This window comes from Physeter macrocephalus, chromosome 16, assembly GCF_002837175.3.
Source record: "Physeter macrocephalus isolate SW-GA chromosome 16, ASM283717v5, whole genome shotgun sequence".
Classification (NCBI taxonomy): domain Eukaryota; kingdom Metazoa; phylum Chordata; class Mammalia; order Artiodactyla; family Physeteridae; genus Physeter; species Physeter macrocephalus.
In genome coordinates, this window is record NC_041229.1 from 66671324 (window position 1) to 66692690 (window position 21367).

Genomic DNA, 21367 nt, shown 5'->3' on the forward strand with positions numbered 1-21367 from the left:
GGGGCTGAGATGGCGGGGGGGGGGGGAGGGGGGGGCGGTGGCGTGCTGCGTGCGGAGGGACAGCACAGCGGTCACGTGGTCAGAGCAGAGAGCCGGGGGCAGCCCTGGGAGATGAGGTCACAGGGGCCCTGGAGGATTGTGACAGGGGGTGGCGTGATCTGACTTCCATGTTAACAGACACTCGGCAGCTGTGTTGAGAATAGACCTAGGGGAGGGGCATGGCCAGAGGGAAAGCAGGGAGACCAGTAGAGGCCATTTCTGTAACCCAGACAAGAGATGATGATGGCTGGGGCCAGGGTGGCAGCAGAGGAGGTGGTGACAGGCGCCTGGATTCCTGACGTATTTTCAAGGTAGAGCCAACTGGATTTGCTGATAGCTTGAGTGAAGAGTGAAAGAACAAAAGGAGTCAAGGATAACACTGAAGTGTTGCCTGGAGCAACCTGAAGGCCCAAGTTGCCATTTACCAAGATGGGAGGGCCATGCGGGAGGCAGGTTTGGGGGAGAGGCAGAGATGGAGCATTCCATGGGCGTGAGTGTGATGTGTCCACTGGACATCCACCTGGAAATGCCAAGTAAGCAGTGGCGTATACGCATCTAGATTCAGGGGAATGTCCAGGCTGGAGAGAGAGACATGTGTGAGCCATTGCTGTCTAGGGTTATTTAAGGCTGAAACCAGATGAGATCATCAAGGACATGAGTGTAGATGAGAAGAGAAGAGGTTCAAAGACAGTCCTGGGACCTTCCAGTGCTGAGAGGTCACGGGGTGGGGCGGGGGCAACCAGTGAAAGAAACAAAGAGAGAAGGAGGTAGCCAGTGGGGAGGAGGGAGCCAGGCTGTGCTGTCCTGGAAGCTGAGAGAAGAGCTGTTTCTAGAAGGAAGGAGTGATCAGCGGGGTCAGAGGCTTCTGGTGTGTCAAGTGAGATGAGAAATGAGAAGTTACCACTGGGTTTAGTGACACATTGGACACTGTGATTCTGATAACAGCAATGCAGAGGCTGGTGGACCTGGGGTGAGACCTATGGACATTTCAGACCCTCCTTTACTCTTGAGTCGGACAGTGTGTATGTTCGTGCCCTGCACACAAGACATGTGCTCTAAATGCTGGGGTGTCCGGTGGGCTAAGTGGTGGGGATCCAGTGATGGCACGGTGGATGAGGTCCATCTTAGAGTGTCCACCCAAGCCTCTGGAGGAAGGGCAGGCGCCCTGTGGGGCGGGCCATTCCCACCATCTCTCTAGACCCTCTTCTCCTCTCAACAGATGAGCCAACCTCCCCCAAGAAGCCCAAGAGTGTCCCGGAGCTCGAACATGGTGATGTGGCTGGCGGAGTTGCCTCCCCCCTGCCCTCTGAGTGGACCTCAGTGAGGATCAGCCCCGGGGAGGAAGTGGTTGGGCAGGACGTGTTGGCTGTGCGTGTCCTGGTCACCAGTGATGACAGCAGGTATGTTCCTGCTGCTGCAAGACGGGCGCAGGATGGGTTGGGCAAGGGGGCTGGTCTTATCCCCACTCACTTGCAGTATGACCTCTCTGTGCCTCCATTTCCCCATCTGTAAGATGGGATAATCCATAGGGAGTCGTCAGGACCGAAGAATTAACATGTCAAGGGGTGTAGAACAACCCAAAGAAGCTTAAGTAACAAAGGCAAATATGTTGGATCTACAGCCATCCATGGAGAGGCCCCTATGTGGAACTCTTGGCTGCTGGGGGCCTCAGCCTACATCCACAGATTCATGTCCATGTATCAAGATTTCAAGGTTGGGCTCCAACTGGTACTACTCACATTGCATTGGGGCTAATCAATGAACTGGACCGGGATGCTTTTGTGACTGGCAGGCTTGGGCAGGCTGATGGACAGATGGTCCACCAAAGCTCACAGATGGACAAGGGGCAGTGCCCTCACACAAAGAAGCATGCTGGACGTAGAGAGAGAGGAAGAGAGAGAGAAAGAAAGAGAGAGAAATATATATATATATATTATATATATATATAATAAATATATATATATTCATGAAAATGTCACTAGCCAATAGGTTTTGTGCTTCCCCACCCCAGGACTGTGCTGTGCTGTCCCCACTACCCAGGACACCCTGCTTCCACTCCCACACCACCTGAATTCCTGATGGTTATTTCAGACCCAGGTTAAATATCCCCCCACCCATTCTTTTCTGTAGTCTTTTCCATTCCCTCATCTATTCCCAAGGGAAGCAAGCAGTATTTAAATGCCTGACGTTTTAGGCCCAGGTCCTAATGATGAGCTCATTTTACCCCAGAGAGCTTAGGAGTCCTGCTCGGGGACGGTGAAGATGAGAGGACCAGCCTTCACATGAATACTTCATTGTACATCTCCGGGCCTCTTTCACCTGCTCTCATCTGAACTTGCCTGCATTCACGTGCTAGGGCTGCCATGAAGAACCACAGACGGGTGGCTTAAACAGCAGAGATTTATTTTCTCACGGTTCTAGAAGTTCAAGATCAAGGTGTCAGCAGGGTTGGTTCCTTCTGAGGACCATGAGGGAAGATTCTGTTCCAGGCCCCTCTCCTCGGCTTGTAGATGGCGGTCTTCTCGTTTATGTGGCCTTTTCCTTCTACGTATGCCTGTGTCTAAATGTCCCTGTAAGGAAAATTGTAAGGACACCGGTCAGATTGGATTAGCGCCCACCCTAATGACCTTATTTTAATCTAATTACCTCTTTAAAGACCCTTTTTCTTAAAGCAGTCACATTCTGAGGTACTAGGCGTTAGGACTTCATGTGAATCTGGCGGGGGGCACGGGTCAGCCCATAACAAAGCCAGAGGCTGGGTGCCAGGCGTAGAGGTAACTAACCCACGGCCCTTGCCCTAGAAGCCCTTTGCCTGCTGGAGGGCAGCGACGGGCAGGGCACGGTGCGGCTGGGATGGCAGGCCTCCTCACTCACCTGCTCTTTCCTTCCTCCTCCCAGCTCGGACGAAGAGGCGGACCGTGGTGGCAGTGAGGCCTCCAGTGCAGAGCCCTGGGACGAAAGACCCCGGCGACAGGGACCCCGACCCTCACCCCTCCTGAAGCCCCTCGCCCAGCACAGCTCCCTGAGGGAGGCCCTGCCCAGGACAGTCTCTCCACTTGGCCCCGAGGAGCCTGAAGCTGTGCCTGGTGAGCAGAGGGCCTGCCTGGGCGAGACAGACAGACGGGCTTGCATGATCCTGGGACATGGGGGTGGAAGGGGGGAGGGGGGACAGGGACCCCCATGGACGGTTTTTCCTCATGGAGGCCCACGTGACAGTAGGCCTGGCCCTCAGGCTCAGAGGCAGTGGAGCTGGGACCTTTGGGGGCCGGGGTACAAGTGGGGGTGAGGGGACTGGACCCAGGCCCAGCCTCCCTCTCCATGGGCAGCTTTGGAATCTCAAGTGGGAAGGAGGTGGAGGGGGCTGGCTGGCTATGTGTCACAGGCAGAGATAAGGGGGCCCCAGGACCCTCTTTCCTGGAGCAGCGTCCTCTGTGAATACCTGTGAGGGCCCCTCTGGCATTCCATAGCCCGTGAGGGAAAAGGAGGTGGGCTCAGCTGCTGTTGGACCACACACATCTCTGAGCAGCACAGTTTCTCTGGGGCCACCAGGGGGCAGCACAGGGCCACTACCAGTGCTTGCGGCTTGTGGAATGTGCTATAACAAATGCCCTATCACTGAGTACCTGTATTGGCCAGGGCTTTCCCTGTACATGGCCCCATTTCATCCTCAGGATGACCATGTGAGGTAAGTAGCACGAAGCCCATTTTATAGGTGTTCAAATGGACTGAGTGTTTTCCCAAGGACTCACACAGCTTAGTAACTGGTGTGGCCCAAGTGCTGGATGCTTCACACCCAAAGAAGTCGTTGTCTTTAGCATTCCAGCTTGTTTTAATAAAGGGCCTTGAATTGAATGTTTTGATTTAGTCAAGGGCAACTAGTGACCTGTGGGTGGGCAGAAACAGGCTAATAGCAACTTGCCATCATCAGGACCAATGCCCTTAGCTGCCTGGAGAAAGCCGCAGCTCTACTTGTCCTGCGCTTCCCTCTGGTGGCCGAGAGCAGAACTTCCACGTGAACCTAGAAATGTTCTTACGAGTGATGGTTTCACAGGAAGACCAGGGCTGGGGCCAGAATCCTGTAAACTCTGGATTTACCCTCTCATGTGAGCTGTTTTTTAAAAAGACAAATTGCCATTAAAACACATTTGCTAGGGTTTCCCTGGTGGCGCAGTGGTTGAGAGTCCGCCTGCCGATGCAGGGGACACGGGTTCGTGCCCCGGTCCGGGAAGATCCCACATGCCGCCGAGCGGCTAGGCCCGTGAGCCATGGCCGCTGAGCCTGCGCGTCCAGAGCCTGTGCTCCGCAACGGGAGAGGCCACAACAGTGAGAGGCCCGCGTACCGCAAAAAAAAAAAACCAAACACATTTGCTAAGTACCATTTGTGGTGCTGTCCAGAGAGGCTTAGCACAGGCAGTGGACAGAGTCTTGGGTACTGCTGGCCTCTCCATCACCCTGGGCTCCAGCCTCCTCATTTATAGACACGAAGACTGCCCACCTTTCATCCCTTCCCTCCATTTCTCCTTTCTCCTCAATTGTCAGAGGATTTTAGGCAACTTACAAGAAAGACATAAAACAAAATTGTGTGTCTATATATATGAAAGATAATGCCTCAAGATAAAGCCTAAAGATATATACATGAAAGGGAAAACCAGTTTAGGAGGTATAGACCTCAGAGAGGCAGACCATGATCCTAAACAGTTGCTCTAGTGGAATCATAAATTTGATTCTGAGTTTTCTGGCAGCCAGAGTTCAAATGGAAACAGACAATTACTTCTGACTGTTCACAAGGAAAAAAATACATTGGTTTGCAGCAGGTCTCAGAGCTGGTACCACTTTTCCTAATGCTTCACCCTATGGAAATTTTCCAGCTCGTGTCAAATAGATGATATTGAGAGATGCGTTTGATCGTGTCTTGAACAATGGGGTCTGCAGAAAATGCAGCCATAGTTTTCCCAAGGCTGTTTCGTGCAGCATCCTCTGCTAGCAGGTGAGAGCATGACAGCCAAACATGACTCAGCTAGAGCACTTCTCCCAGGAGGATGGGATTAGGTGGAGAGATCAAGGAAGTGTGTCCAAAGCATTTTGTTTGACAGTCCAGTTTAATTCCAGAATAAGAAACATAGTAGAGAAGTGAATAGACCTCACGACTTTCAAGCAATCTTCTGTTGGTTTTGTCTTTATCCATCACGATTTCCATCACTGCCAAGCAGACCACATTGTAAGGTTACAATCGCTGGCATAGTCTGAGCTCTGTGTTGCTGGTTGTGGTGAGTCCATCACTTTACCAGATAATGTAGGGTTAACATCATGTTGTGGGTGTCATGGAGCTTTGTTAATCACTATTTTCACCTGGATAAATGTCTCGGAGGTTAGCCGAGGGCATGCCGAAAAAGACCAGGATGTTGCTTTAAAAAGATTCCTGGTTTGTACACCATGCTCATAACAGCATTTTTCACAATTGCCGAAAGGAGAAATGACCCAAATGTCCATCAACAGGTGAATGGATAAACAAATTGTGCTATATCCACGCAATGGAATGTTATTCAGCATTAAAAAGGAATGAAGTTGTGACACATGCTACAACATGGATGAAACTGGAAGTTATTATGCTAAGTGAACTAAGCCAGGACAAGTATTGTATGATCCCCCTTCTATGGGGCACCCAGAATAGTCAAAGTCACAGAGGCAGAAAGTATAGAAAAGTGATAACCAGGGGCTGGGGGAAGAGGGTGGATGGGGATTATTGTTTAATGGGGACAGGGTTTCAGTGGGATGAAGAAGAAGTTCCGGAGATGGATGGAATTAATGTTTGCACAACAACGTGAATGTACTTAATGCCATTCAACTCTATACTTAAAGGTGGTTAAAATGGTGATTTTTATATTATATATGTTTTACCACCTTTGAAAAGACTCTGGGACTGCCGCAGCTCATCAAGGAACCTATCCCCTCCTCAAAGTTCTTTAGCATAGAGCATGCCCACCATGATGGTTTAAAACAGAAACTGAGCCCTGTGTAATAGAGGCCATAGAAAATGCTCAGTAATGCTCCCCTAAAACACCTAGTTTAGTGGTTCCTAAAAATCCTGCTTAAGAGGCAGATTCCTAGGTTCCCTCCTTCAGAGATTCAGATGCCTTGGGTCTAGAGTGGGGACCAGTATCTGCGTTTATGGAAGCACCCCAGATGCCTCCAGGCAGGAGGGCCACGTCCTGTGCTTTGGGAATCGCAGAAGAGCAGCTTCCTAGAGGCCTGCTTGGATGCATTAGTTATAAAATGCACGCCTAAACAACTAAACGAATTGATCTAGTGCACTGGGTTCTTGGACATAAACCAGTTACAGTTAGGAGGGAAATCTGCCCTCAAATTATTCTGATTTAGAAAAATCGGTATTTATCCATTTTTTTTTTCTGGCAATAATTTGATAACAGGATGGTCCAATGGCCTATGGAGAACATTTATTGTTAGTGTGTGACAATAAAATGATGTCATCAGCACCCTATGTCACAATACTTACCCTCTTACTCCTTTTGCAGAGGGTCATACACTAAGATCTCCAAAAGTACTCCCTTAAAATAAATATAAACACATTAAATAAATATACTATAAACTAAAAAGAAGGGAACAGCACTGCTTTACTCTGCTCAAAATTACTGGATCAAATCATGACTACCCACTCTATTCCTATTGTGGTAAAAATGTGTGCATGGATGCCCTATAAACACCAGTGATGGAAAACCTCTCATGAATTTTAACCATTTCTAGTAAGTCCCATTCCACAAAGTTAACAGCCAAGTAGAAGCAATAAGAGCTTTTGGCACTCTGTGTTTCTTGAGTAATTTCTCCATTAGGTGATGAAGAGGTTAACTCTGGTCTGCAGGAATCAGCTGTGCTTGTTCCTTATGTAAAACATCCATGACTTGCACTTGGCAGGGGCAAGTGGCCCTACATTGTACATAGACTGTTCATTCTGCAGTGGGGAGACAGGGAGATGGCACCTTCACCTATCCACATAGGCTCCTCCCCCTCCAACCCATGAGCTTGATTATGGCAGCAGACCTGTGGGATGGGGAGCCGCCAGACCAGACACAGCAGGAGCAAAGCTCTCCAAATTGATAAGGGAGGGAGGGGAGCCAAGGAGCTCAGGAGCGGAAAGATCTCCTGCTGAGGAAAGGAAGCCCACAGGTCGGGTGGACGCCTGTGCTCCACAGCCTGGCTGGTAAGAGCTGACAGCAGCTCTGAGCCCTGGCGGGGAGTGGAATCTAGGACTTCCTGCAGACAGAGGTCGGGCTGGGCCAGCTGTGTGTTCAAAGCTTCCCCACCCACTCTCCACACCCACATCAGTCCTGCGGGCTTCCTTTCCTTCCACATCTCCTGGTCCCACGTGTGGGAGCCATTCAGGTGTGCCTTGCCCCGTCTTTCTCTCCGGCCGTGTTGGAACCACCACGGAGACCTGGAGCCTGTGGCCAAATCTGAGGGCCCAGTGTGGGAACGGGGTACATTTACATCCCACTGCCTACCCATAGGTCCCAAATGGCTAAGACTCATTTCTTCTGCCTGTGACGTTCATTTTGCTCAGCTGATTCTCAAGGCCCAGCTGGGCAAAGGGTCTTCATAACGCAGCCCATGGCATCCTGCAAATGTGTTTCCATCGGAAGCAGGCCAAGAGGAGGGGTTGTGGCCATGGAGTGTCCAGGGGTTCAGTTAAAACTGGTTCCCAAAGGGTCTGGGGGGCTCTGGGGGTAAGGTAGAGAGAGGGTGGAGCTTTCTGCAGCTTCCAGGCTTCAATGAGAGCAGCTCTGGTTCATCTGTGACACATGTGGGACATTGATGTGAGACTTCAGCTCCAAAGAGCAGCTCTGCTTAAAATGAACGTGTCACATACGCTTGTGTATATACGGACATATGTATATACATGTATGCATACAAACATGTATGCACACATGCTTATTAACAATGGGTGAGTTAGAATGATGGCTCATAATTTGAGATATTTTCTGAAAGAGGGCAGTACCTGGCCCATAGCAGGGTCTCAAAACAATTTGATGAGTGAATGAATGAAAAGTTGGAAGTGTGTGTTATAGGGACAGGGAGGTTCGGTCTGAGGAAAGGAAGGGGCTCAGTCAATTATGACCATTAGTCTGCTAACTTTTGGTAACTGGGCCATAAGAAAAAACTCCCTGTTTATCCTACCCGTTTAACAGACTCTTGCTCCCTCCCCATCTTCTCTCCCTCTTTCTTTTTCCCACCACAGTTCTGCAGAGGGCCAACAGCTTCCAGTTTCCAACTCCCAGCAAATACCAGAGTGGGAGAAGAAAATTCCAGTCGAGTGAGTCATGAGCTCCCTGGGGGGTGGGAGGGGGCAGGAGCTGTCTGATTAATTCCCAGGGGCAGCTGTTCTCACTCCTCACGTGTCCTCTCTGAACTGGCCTCCTGGGTGTGAGGGGCAAGGAAAGAAATGTACTGTTTGACTATTTCCGATGCTCGCTAGAGGAAGCACTTTCCAAGGGATTTGCTACTTTTTCTTCCGCCTCCCCAGCTCCCCACTCTGGAGTCACAGGGCCTTAGAACTCTACAATTGCACTTAAAAGGGACCTTAGCAGCCATCCGCTCCAATCTTCTTGAAACACAGATGAGGAAACTGAGGCCTGAGGCCTCTATACGTTTTGATTCAGTACACTGGAGTCGGGCTGGGGGCATCAGCTTGACTTCGTGCAGTAGTGGGCAAAGCAGTGAAGGAATCCAAAGACGCACACACACCACACACACGCACATACACAAACGCACAAATACACACTGCCCTGCTCCTTTTTCCGAGCAGGTTGTGGCCCCGCATCCCAAGGAAGAGCAGGTGGGTGAGGACCAGGGCCCGCGGCGGGTGCCAAGGCAGTGGACTCCCACTAGGGGGCGCAGTGACCGCGTGCTCGGTCGCGCAGCGTCCCAGGGCCAGCGTGTTCCTGGCGCTGCCCCAGTTACAGAGCAGAGAGTCCCTCTCCAATCCTGAGAGGGATCAGGGGCTCTTCATCTGATCCCAAGTCCATCACTGCCTTCCACCTCCTCCTGCCCCCATGCTCCCTCTCCGGACCTTGCTGTAGGAGGGGTGGACCCAGGAAAACCTGGGGTTAGATGAAGGCTTCTTAAAAGAAACACTGGAGATGGAATAGCGTGCTAATTTAGTTGACTCCTGCCTTCTGAGTCAACGCTGACTTGTGGCCAGTGAGTCATTCTCTGCAACCCATAGACCTGCGGCCCCTTTCCCTCGGGCCAGGCTGGGACAATGGGCACTTCTGGAACAGGACCAGGGCACACCTGAGTCGGCCACTTCACCTGGCGACAACCTAAAATGGCTCTTAAACCGTTGTGTGATCCCAGGCAGCGAAGGCGAGGGGAAGGAGGGAATCACCGTTTACCGAGGGCCTGGGGCAGGCCTTTCCCACGCGTCTCATTTCCTCCCCACCTCGGCCCCTCCCCAGTCACGGGAATTCTGCTTCTATGGATGGGTCCATTTGGGTGCAGATTCCATCCAGTGCTTCCAGCCGACTTTACTGAGTGCCACCAGTGCAAGGGGTCCGACCCCGCCCTCAAGAAGTTCCTGATCTGGGGTGAGAGCAGGGAGTCTGGCGGGGGACCCTCACAGCAGGGTGTGGGTGCTGGAGGAGGCACAGGAGAGAGGGGACTGCTAACCAGCGGCGTGGTTTCTCAGCTGTGTCTTTAGTTATCCCAGGAGTATCGGGCGTGGGTTCTCAAGTGCATGTAAAAGCTGGTTTGAGGGCAGGCCTTGAGTTTGAATCATTTCTGTGGGCTTAGTGCCTAGCATGGGCCTGGTGCAGAAGAGGCACCCAGTCCTTGTTTGCAGAACGGATGAATAAGTGGATGAATGAATGAATGAATGAACGAATGAATGAACGAACTAAAGAACCAGGGACCAAGCCGGCTGAACTGAGTTGAACTCAGTGCAGGAACAGAGAACGTGGGTTAGGCCTGAGCAGGCTGCAGCCCCTAGAGGGCGTTCCAAGACTTTTGGAGGATTTGCGTATTGCCTAAGCTCCAAATTCTGGGGAGCTGCACCCTGGAATCCCAGTCTTTGTGAAAATCCTCAGAGCCATCTTTTTGGTCATCTTCATTTTGCCCAAAAGGAAGCCCATTGGGCAAGGCTGGTCCTGTGGGAGGGAGCAGAGCTTGGGGCACACCATCTCCTCTATTCCTTCACTGCCCTGTTAAGGCTGGCTCTGGCCCCAGCCCCAGGCAATAGGATGGAGGGGGCTGCGTGCCTGCCCTTATCGCCCTCGCTCAGCTGACCATACTCACCAGGACGACCTCTAGGGTCAAGGGAAAGGCCTCCGTTGCCAGAGGGCCCAGAGAAGAGGCAGCTGACCCAGGAGGGATATGGGAGGAGCTGTAATCCAGACCCTGATCTGTTCATCAACCTCCTTTGCACAATGGGACTGGAAGGGCCAGTGGCACCCAGGACTGAGGCTCCTGCAGAGGGCAGGGCAGACCTGGCTGGACCATGCTGAGGTTTCAAGCAAAACAAGAAAGGGCGTGAAGGACCTGAGTTGGTCAATGAGAACCAAGCCTGTGGGCCGTGAGTTAAGAGAAATCCTGGCCAGGATGGATGTGCATCACCTCCTACCCCCGGAACAGGTCAGCAGTTCAGCAGTGCCTTTATTGGACACCACTCATGTGCATGGGAGGAAGGGAAGAGGATGGAATTAATATTTAGCTAGCATGTGGCGCTTACTTTGTGCTTTGCACTGGGCACCTCTTTTTATCCCATTTTATTTCTTTAGCTTCCCCATGAAACAGCACTAGGGTTCCCATTTTTCAGATGAGGAAACAGGGGTTATGTAACTCACTGTGTCAGGCGGCTGGTGTGGGTGGGAAAGGGGTGGGGTCCCAGGCTCCCCTGTACCATCCTCTGAGGGAAACCAAAGGCCTCAGGTGGGTGAGATTTCCCCTCACCTGTCAGCTGGGCTCTGGCCTCCCCTTCTGTTCCTAGGCACTGCCCACTTCCCGGCCAGTGGCTTGAATGGCAGGTGTTTTGCTTCCCCCATCTCCTCAAGCCCCCTGCCCCCAACTTCCATCCTGAAGACAGTCTTGAGGATCATGTGTGGAGAGAGATCCCACTTGCTGGGTGGAGTTGGGGATTAGACACAGAAGAGGGGGGCAGCTCCCAGGTCATGACCTTGAGAACCCCAAGGCTTTCCTATCGGCTTGGCTCCCAAGGTCTCCTGGCTCTGTGTCGGAGGGTTCCCGGATCGCTCCTTGGGGGGACAAAAAGGCAGTCTGTGGAGCTGAGGGGACTTTGGGACAAGTTCAGGAGTTTGATTCAGGAGGTGGCAGAGAGAGGAGAATGAGGGGGCCAGGAAGAGGAGGAGAAGGAATTCAGCAGGAATTTGGCAAGCTGAGGACAGGAAGCAAGGCAACAACTGACTCACAACTTTTGCCTTTTTAGGCTCGAACCATCTAATTGGGGGCTGAGAAGGGGGTTCGGGTGACAGGCAGGCCGGCCAGCCGTCCCCCACCCCCCCACCCAGTGTCAGCTCCTGGCAGCCAGTGGCCTTTGTCCCCAGCAGCTCCTTCCTGCCACCCTCAGATCTGTTCTGCCAAGTTACCCTTTTCCCTGGAGCGCTTCCCCTGGGGAGCTTGCTGATGGTGTGTGTGGCCAGCTTTTCAGCTCCCAGGCCTGGGACGCGCACGCTCTAACGTGCTTGCATTTGTAAGAGGGAAGCAGGACGGAGTACTGACAACCCCCTGTGTGGCTCCGCTGTGCACACGGGTCTGGAAGGAACTCCTCTTGGAGTGAGGCCTGGGCTTAGCCTGGCCGGGGTGGGTCCCAGAGGAGGAACCTCTCAGCCAAAGCTTTGGGGAAACTGAGGCCAGGGGATTGTGTTTAGAAACAAGCTGAAATCTGAAGGCTGGACACCTTGGAGGGAAATGGAAATGGGTCAGCTGAGCAGCCAGAAGCAGGAAGTCTGACAGGAGTGGGTAGTTAGAGACAGTGGTCCTGGGAAGTCTCTGTGGAACAGCCTTTATGTGCCGGGAGGGCTAACAGGAGAGCTGGCTGGGCTGAAGGGTCAGACATTGAGTGGGCAAATCTGGAAGTGAGGATGGTGTCTCCTGAATCCCTTTGAGGACCTATTGAAATGGTCCCAGAGGGAAACTAAATGCTCGAGAGTTTAGATTAAGGTTACTAGGGGGTCTGTGTGCGCACATGTGTGTGTGCGCTCGTGAGAGAGGGAGTGAGATTGATCTTATAGGCAACATCTGTCGGAATTCTGCTGTAACTAGACTAATTGGGTTCAGCTCCCACAGTTCAGAATGAGGCTTATCCTCGGCCCCGGCCACACTCCTTTCTCCCGTCGAGAAGGACAGCACATGCACTGGCTCTCATTTGTTCCCTGACCAACAGGAGCTTGGCACGAACCCCACTCCATATGCTTCAAATGCTCTGATACTCATTATAATCTCCCTCCCTTGTGTTCTCTTAAAATCTCAAACTAACCATCTCGTCGGAGAGCCCCATGATACACATGTGGGAGGAAGAGCCCGTTTCCTTGGCAGTGACTGCCTCTCCTGTCTGTGCCCATGGTGAATGGTCCAGCATGCATCTTACGGGAAAAAGCCTCGGGTGGTTTATTGACTAAGTGATTTAATGCAGCCCCAGCTCCCCACCACGATGGCTCTAGGGCAAACCTTAGAGGTAGATGTCCGTTTCCCAGAAGCACCCTGGAGACCCCTGTTCCAACTCTCGGGGACATTCTCGCGTGTGTGTGCGAGACACAGTGGTTCTTGGACTTTTCGTCCTGGGACCTACTTCCCCCACAGGAGGCTGACACTCCTACGCCTGTTCTTCCAAGTCCCAAGCAGTGGGCTCCAGGGCCTCTGAATCCGTTTCTGGCATCTTCCTCCCTCTGACTTTATAGAGAGGAGCTTCACTGAAAACCTCCTCTTTTCATGATAAAATAAGGAAACTACAACTCTGTAATGGAGAGCATGTTCTTTCCTTGGTAGAGATGACACCAGTGAACAACAAAAGACCTATGTCGCCTCCAAAGGAAGCTTCTCCTTCGCCTTCTCTGCCATCTTCTTCTTCAGCTGGTGTCCCACATGCTCTGGATAGTTCCTCCCCGCCTCAGGTAAGTGCCCTCAGGGCCCTGCACAGGTGTGAGGACGACAAACTGCCTATACTCCTCCCACTTCCACACTGAGCTCTGGATTCCTAGCACCCTTAGGTCACCCCAGGTGCACAGCCAGGGCCAAAGGGATGCTCTGTCAAGAGTCCACCCCACACCTCTTCACTTATCCTTTGCACGAAAGTGCACCCTGTTCCTTCTCAACCACTGAGGGCACAGCCACCCGCTCACTAGCAGACTTTATAGGGCATGGAATCTGAGCTGCACTGTGTGATGCAGAGATGCTAGGGCTTGTGCTCTGCCCTTGAGGGCCTCACAGAGGGTGTGGAGGAGCTGGCAGCTGTAGGATGGCAGGCACAGAACGCAGGGTACCTTTGGTAGCAGCTGAGAACCTTGGAAGCAACATCCCCCTTGAATAGAAAATGGCATCACCGAGACAGTCATGGTTGGACTCTTTCCTTCAATATGGGTTTTTCAAGCCTCTGTTACCTGCCAGACCTTGTTCTAGGCTCTGGGAAGTAGAATAGCTAAGACAGAAAAGTACATACTCTTGTGAAGCTCCCATGACCAGAGCTCTTGGCAGGGCACAGTCACTCCTTCTCAAGTCTTCTATATTCTCCCTTTGCCAAGGGTCAAGCTTCTGCATGCTAGCAATGGCTGCTTTCTCAGTGGTGAGAGGCATGAGTGAGGTTTTGAAGGGTCACTGGAAGATCCTAAAGGCTATCCTGCCACCACAGCTCCAAGCCAGAAGGGTAGCTGCCTCTCCTTACCTTAATGGTCTCCAAAGAAGAAGGCTTGGTTTCTTGGTTGTTGGAGGAACATACCTGTGTGTGGAATGTGCCCTTTAGTAGGGACCATGGCTGAGCTTCCTTATGTGCCTGGCCACCCACAGGGACCAGGCCAGCCCTCCCCTCACTGGCCCAGGAGCTTGTCAGTGACTTTGCTTTCCTTTCTGGCTTCCTACCCACCTAATCTAAGGCCCAGGAAAGACTTTGGTCAGTGATATGGGGGCTCTGGGCCAATTCCAGCCCTTCCCAAGTCAGCCACTTAGAAGGAAGAGTGGCCCTCTGAAATCATCCTAGGCAGAATTCTTTTTGACTTTGGGTATCTGAGATCTGGAGGGACGAAGGGAGGGGGCTATAGACTGAGATGTGCGTTCCTCATATAAATGCTGGGAACTTCTAAAAATCACCGCTATTTTTTGCCCATCCCTTCCAGGTGACAGTTTGCAACCCTCCTTCTCAGGTCTCGAGAGGTCATTTCAGTCCTTCCACCCCAATCTTTCTGAGGCAAGCCAGAACCCAAGGACCACCCAAGGAAATCCCCCTGCATATCCCTCATGGCCAGGTGCTGGAGCGGACAGAAGACTGTCCGGTGAGGCCTGGTGGAGATGGCCTCGAAAGCTCGAGGCCATCCGGCCCTGCAGAGATGCCTTCTGATGGGAGTCAGGAAGCAGAGGCCCCTCCTGTGGGTACCAGAAGCATCCACAGAGGCCCACACCCCATTGGAGGGAAGGACAGGTGCTCGCCAGACCAACAGCTGTCTCCCAGGGCTGGAGAGGACCCTGGAGAAGGGAGTACCAGACCCAGGAGGGGAGAGGAGGGTAGGTCAGAGCGGGCAGAGGAGAAGAAGTCGGGCTTAAAGAAGCTGGTTCTCACTCAGGAGCAGAAGACTAGGTTGCTAGATTGGAATGACTCCAACCCTGAGAGCTTGCGCCTGGAAGCCAGGGTACGACTTTCCCAGAAAAGCACCGAGAATGGCCGAGGAGGAGGTGTGCTGAAACCAGTCCGCCCCTTGCTGCTCCCTCGGGCAGTGAGAGAAACCTTACCATCCCAGAGAGAGGCTCAGAAGAAGATGGGGACCCCAGCTGAACTGACTCCCAGGGAGCAAAGCGTGGCCCCGCCCAAGTCCCCACTGCGGCTCATAGCCAACGCCATCCGGAGGTCCCTGGAGCCGCTCCTCCCCAATTCCGACAGTGGGAGAAAGGCCTGGGCCAAGCCAGAGTCAAAGACTTTGCCCACCAGCCCACCCCACGCTCGCACTCGCTCATTCAGCCTTCGGAAAAGCAGCTCCAGTAAAGACTGGGACCAGCCGTCCCCCAAGAGAGACATAGCGAGCAGGGCCTCAGCCTTCTTCTCCCTGGGCCCCCCAGCCGCCAGGGCTGCCCAGCCCTCAGCCCCGAGCCCTCCTGACCCTGCCCTCCGCACCCACAGTTTGCCCAACCAGTCATCCAAGACGTTTCCTGCACTCGTGTCCCCAGCCTGCAGCAAGATCGAAGATGTCCCCACCCTCCTGGAGAAAGTGAGTTTGCAAGAGACCATTCCAGATGCTTCCAGGGATCCCAAGAAAAAGACCTCACTCTTTTCCTCCCTCAGACTCAAAGACAAATCTTTTGAGAGTTTCCTCCAAGAATCCAGACCAAGAAAGGACCTGCAAGACCTCTTCAGCAGCCCCAAGGGGAAGGTGCTGCCCATGGGCAATGCCCAGCCCCCAGAGAAACTGGTGCAGCTGGTCAATGGCACCTGTCTGGGGCAGGGGATCCCTCCTCCTCCTCCAGAGAAAGATGCAAGTAAGTGGCTCTTTCCTAACAAAAGTCTACCGTTCATGCCGGGCAATTAGTTATTGGATTAACAAGCAGGCATCTTTCATCTCTTTTTGCTTCTCAAATTAAATTCTGACAAAAGTAGGAAAACTTGAATTTAGAAAATTTGAAAAAAATATGAAAATATTAAATTTGAAATTACGTTCTAGAAAGTTTTGGAAGAGACAAAGAATCAACCATAATTCCGCTACTTTCCCACTCATTGACCATATGAATATTTTTCACTATTATACATAAAATTTTATCTTTTAAATCAACATTACATCATAGGTATTAAGCCAATTACCTCATAGTCTACATAAATGTGATATAATGGCTGTAGAATATTCTGTCTAGTGTTTATGTTATTATTTAATGAACTATTTTCTTATCGTTTAACACATATATATGAATATATTTATATTTTATATATGGTATTGAATGACCATTTTTATGCATATAGCTTTTTCTCTCCTTTGAATTATATTTTTTTAGGATAGGTTCTAAGAAATGGAATTACTAGTTGAAAAGTGTGAGTTTTTTAAGATTCTTAACTGATACTGACAAATTGGGTTTTTTTGTTGTTTTTTTTGCGCAGGCTCAGCGGCCATGGCTCACGGGCCCAGCCGCTCCGCGGCATGTGGGATCTTCCCGGACCGGGGCACGAACCCGTGTCCCCTGCATCGGCAGGCGGACTCTCAACCACTGCGCCACCAGGGAAGCCCCCAAATTGTTTTTTAAAAGAGAATTGTACGGGTAAAGACTATATATATAGGTTCTTTCTGTGTTATTTCTTACAACTGTGTGTTGTAAATTTCAATTAAAACAAGGGGAAGGTACCAGTTTATATTTCACCATTAATGAGACTACCCTTTTCACCACACTGTTACCTGCATTAAGTGTCATATTTTTTCAGTGTTGCTATTTTACTAGTCAAGAAAATGGTGTCTCTTTTAAACTTGTATTTTTTATTACTAGCTTAAACACATTTATGTATATTTGGCTACCAATGGGACCTAAGGCTTTTTTATATTTAAATCTGATTATAATTTTTCAAATTATAAAATTAATATATCAACAGATCAGAATAATTCAACAATAAGGAAATATTTTTAAAAGTAACATAATCTCGCATATCCTTAGAGACAGTGTAAACACTTACATAATTTCTTTTTTGTTGTTGCTATTTGTTTGATTGGTTTAAACAAACTGATTCTACCATCCCTATTGTTGAGAACTTTTTCTTTATTTCTTTAAACTTTAAAAAAATTTAACTTTTATTTTGGGACTTCAGTTTTCAAGCAAAAAATTATTTCTCTCTTTTGGTGCTTTAATCAAAAAGCTATACAGATTAACAAGAGACTTTATTTTCAGCCAATTCAGGATAAGCATGGACAGGCTGGAGTATAACTACACCCTTTTTATTACATCATAAAGTTTAATCGTGCTGTGCATTTTTTGATAGATAATACAGTCACATGGCTCAAAATAAAAGGGTACAAAAGGCACAAAATGAATAGTCCTATCTCCCATCCCTGTCCCTATCTGTCCCTGAGCCGTCCAGGTCCTATCCCTGATGACAGATACTATTATCAGGTTCTTGGGCATTCTTCCAGACAAAATTTATGAACATATGAGAAAATTTACATATCATATTATTTCTTTTTTGAACAAATAATAGCATGCTAGCATATTGTACATACTTCTTTTGAACTTTTAATTTTATTTTGGAGCTCATTCTGTATTAGTACATAAAGAACTTTCTCCTTCATTTCATAGCTCCATGGTATTCCATTGTGTAGATGTACCATAATTTATGTAGCCAGTCAGTCCCCTGTGATGGAAAACTTAAGTATTTCAAAATTTTATTATTGAAAACAGTGCTACAATAATGAAGAACTCAGGCCATTTGGCATATGTGTGAATTTACCTCTAAGATAAATTCCTAGAAGTGGAAATGCTGGAACAAAGTACATGTGAATTGAGAATTTTGATAGATATTGCCAAATTGTCCTCCATCAAAGTGGTGCTGGTTCACCCTCCCCAGCAGCAAAGTATGAGAGTGCTATTTCTACACTTGCAGTGCGCTACCCAACTTTTAAAAAAATTTTTTACCAGCCTGATTAGAGATTGAGCATCTTTTCATACATTGAAGAGTCATTTGTATTTCCTTTTCTGTGAACTGTTGCTTCTGTCTTTATCTAGTTTTCTGTCGGGTTGTTGGTATTTTTCTTGATAATATGTAGGGACTCTGTAAAAGGGAAACTTAGCTTTTTTCTTGTGATATAAATTAACAAATACCTTTTCCAGCTTCTTGTTTGTGTTTAACTTTGTTTATGGTGATTTTTGCCACATAAAATTTTAATTTTATATAATTGTTGTAGCAATTTTCCATTTTATGGCTTCTGGGCTTTGTACAACATAATTCAGAAAGAACTTTTTCTAAGTTTATGGACAAAGTTTCTTATTTTTTTACAATTTATATGTTTATATCAAGAAATTACCCTAGTATAAAATGTGAGCTATGGATCCAACCTTCTTTTTTTAGATGTCTCTTTGGTTATCCTAAAATAATTTAGTGAATATTCATCTTTTCTTCTCTGATGTGAGATGATGTCTTTATCATATATCAGATTCCTGTACTTGGACTGATTTCCACACCATCTATTATATTCTATTGAGTTGTCTGTTATGTATCAGTTCCACACTGTTTTGATTATTTTCCTTTATATATTTATATATTTTAAAAATTCTGTATTTTACCATCTGGTAGGAAGAGTATTTCATTATTGATCTTCTCTTTCAAAACTTTCCTGGCTCTTCTTGCTTCTTTGATATTCTATATGGACTGAGCATTAGCTTGCCTATGTACCCCAAAAATCCTGTGAGTACTTTTATGGGATTAAGTTTACAAACTAACTCGGTGAGAATTTACAACCTTATGATATGAATTGCCTTTCCATTTGCCCATATCTTTTTTTGTGACCCTCTGGAATATTCTAAACTTTACATCATATAGATCTTGCATATTTATTGTTAAGTTTATTACTAGATATGTTCGTTTTTGTTGCTGTTATAAATAAGATTTTTCCATTTTATCCTCCTACTATTGTGTATATGAAATTTATTGATTTCTGTATGGTAATTTTTGACCCATCCATTTTTACTGAATTCTCTTTGCTTGTAAATGCTTTTCAATGACTTCTCCTAGGTCCTCCCCAAATATACAGTCATAACATCTACAAATAATGATAATTTTACCTCTTGTTTTTAAGTTGTGTAGCACTAACTTATTTTGTTTCCTTGTTTCTTTGGTTTCCACAATCTCCAGAACAATATTAAGGTAGTGATAATGGTTTCTATATTATATTCTGAACTTTAATGAGAATGCATCTCATTAAATGTTTTCCCATTTAAGCATGGTGCTGGCTTCTGGGTTGACCCAGATATGTTTTGAGAAAATAGCCATCTAGTCCTATTTTATTAAAAGTATTTTAAATCATGAATGGATGTTGAATTTTATTAAATGTCAGCACAATTTGAGATGACTGCATGATTTTTGCTCCATAGTTTAATTAATAGTATGAATTATGTAATGGATTCACTGATACTGAACCATCCTTGTGTTGCTGAAATAAATACCACTCAGTCATGGTGTCTTATTATTTAATATACTTTTCTATTCTGTTTGCTGATATTTTATTTAAGATTTTTGCATCAAATTCATAGTGAGATTAGCCTTTAGTTTACTTACATCATATTTATATGACTTCTGTATGTGCTGGTTAGAATAAGTTGGGGTAAATGTGTTTTCCTGATTTATTTTTCTTGGAGGGCTGCATTAATTTATATTCATTAGGAAATGGTGTGACTTCCTTAGCTTGGAACAGAATGGGAGTGCAGAATGGAATTAGGTTAAAGCTGACCAGCTCTGAAAATAGTGCCTGGACCCATCGCATAGAAGAGCTTTGTGTTTCTGAGGTGTTCTTAAGTCAGTATCCTAAGAATGTAAAGATTTTACCTACCCTATCAGATAAGGCCCATTAGCTTCCTTGTATTTCCCTGCCCTTGCCCAGCCTACCAATCACAAATACACACACACACACACACACACACACACACACACACACAGCTCACTTTACACTTAACTTGCTGCACACTTCCATGCAATGGAGAGAGAAAACAGTATTGAAACTGAGAGTGAGAAACTTTCAAAATTTATTCAAATGGAAATACCTCAGATTTATGATCACTTGAATAAAGAGCCAGCTGAAATTTAATTTTTCTCATTTTTACAACACACCTTGCCAGGTAAATTATTGGTAAACATAAACTTCTCAGAGTCTTTTACTTGGGGGCATAAACTGACTTCAAGCACTTACCAGTGCCAATTTTATACCAACAATTTTAATGCTAATTATTGCTCCTCTATGTAATTAAACAAAGCACCCTGAGAACCTCTCTTTTAAAATTTTTGTGTAAAATATTTATTGCAGTATAAAATACATACACAAATATTAAGTACAAAACTGATGAATTTTTGCAAAGTGCACATTTGTGTAATCACCTTGGAGATCAAGATATAGAACGCTACCAGCATTCAGAAGCCTCCCTCATGCTTCTTCCCAAATATACGTGCCACCCAACAAAAGTGCTTACCATCTGACTTCTGTCATCTTAGATAACTTTTGCAATTTTTTGACTTTATAAATTTGAATCATTCAGTCTTGTGGTAGGCATAATTCTGAGAGGACCCCATGATACCTGCCTCCCATGTTCTTGCCCTGTGTACTCTCGTCCTCTTGAGTATGGTGGAATGTGAATATGGTGGATCTCACTCCTGTGCTTAGGGTATGGGGTTTTGCAAATGTAATTAAGTTCCAAGACAACTGAGTTTGAGTTCATCAAAAGGGAAATGGGTAGGCCTAACGTAATCGGGTGAGCCCTTAACAAGGACTGGGCCCTTCCCGAAGTCAGAAATTCAAAGCATGAGAAAGACATCGTCCTGCTGGCCTCGAAGGAGTAACCTGTCATGCAGTGAGAGAACTTATGAGCAGGAGGCCTCAAGGAGCTGCAACCAGCTGACAGCCCGCAAGAAAACAGACCCCGTGTTCTACAACCAGTAGGAACTGAATTCTGCCAACAATCTGAATGAGCTGGAAAAGAACCCTTAGCTGCAAATGAGACCCCAATCCAGTGGACACCTTGACTGCAGCTTTGGGAGACACTGAGCAGAGGACCCAGTGGAGCCAGGCCTGCACTGACTATGAGATAATCAGTAGGTGCTATTGTAAGCTGCTACGGTGTTCACTGCTCCCACAACAATAGAAAACTAATACAAGTGTGTGCTCTTTTGTGCCTGGCTTCTTTCATTAAACGTTAAGGGGGGTGGCTCCATGTCCATATGCGTAGCAGTGGTTTCCTCATTTCCACCACCTCATTTTATTTGCTTGTATGAATATGACACTCTTTATTGGTGCATTCTGATGCTGGGCACTTAGGTTGGTTTTTTTGTTTGTTTGTTTTGTTTGTTTGTTTGTTTTGCGGTACGCGGGCCTCTCACTGCTGTGGCCTCTCCCGTTGCGGAGCACAGGCTCCGGATGCGCAGGCTCAG

The 21367-nt window shown here is 47.9% G+C and overlaps 1 protein-coding gene across 2 annotated transcripts in view; it reads left to right on the forward strand.

Moving 5' to 3' along the window:
* Nucleotides 1-21367, forward strand: part of MICAL2 (microtubule associated monooxygenase, calponin and LIM domain containing 2) — a 173129-nt gene that overhangs the window by 103761 nt on the left and 48001 nt on the right. For both annotated transcript variants that reach the window (XM_055091527.1, XM_055091528.1), the window contains exons 25-29: nucleotides 1259-1439; nucleotides 2938-3125; nucleotides 8291-8365; nucleotides 13051-13175; nucleotides 14391-15741. In XM_055091527.1, coding sequence (XP_054947502.1) covers nucleotides 1259-1439; nucleotides 2938-3125; nucleotides 8291-8365; nucleotides 13051-13175; nucleotides 14391-15741 — 1920 coding nt within the window. The remainder of the gene's footprint in view (nucleotides 1-1258; nucleotides 1440-2937; nucleotides 3126-8290; nucleotides 8366-13050; nucleotides 13176-14390; nucleotides 15742-21367) is intronic.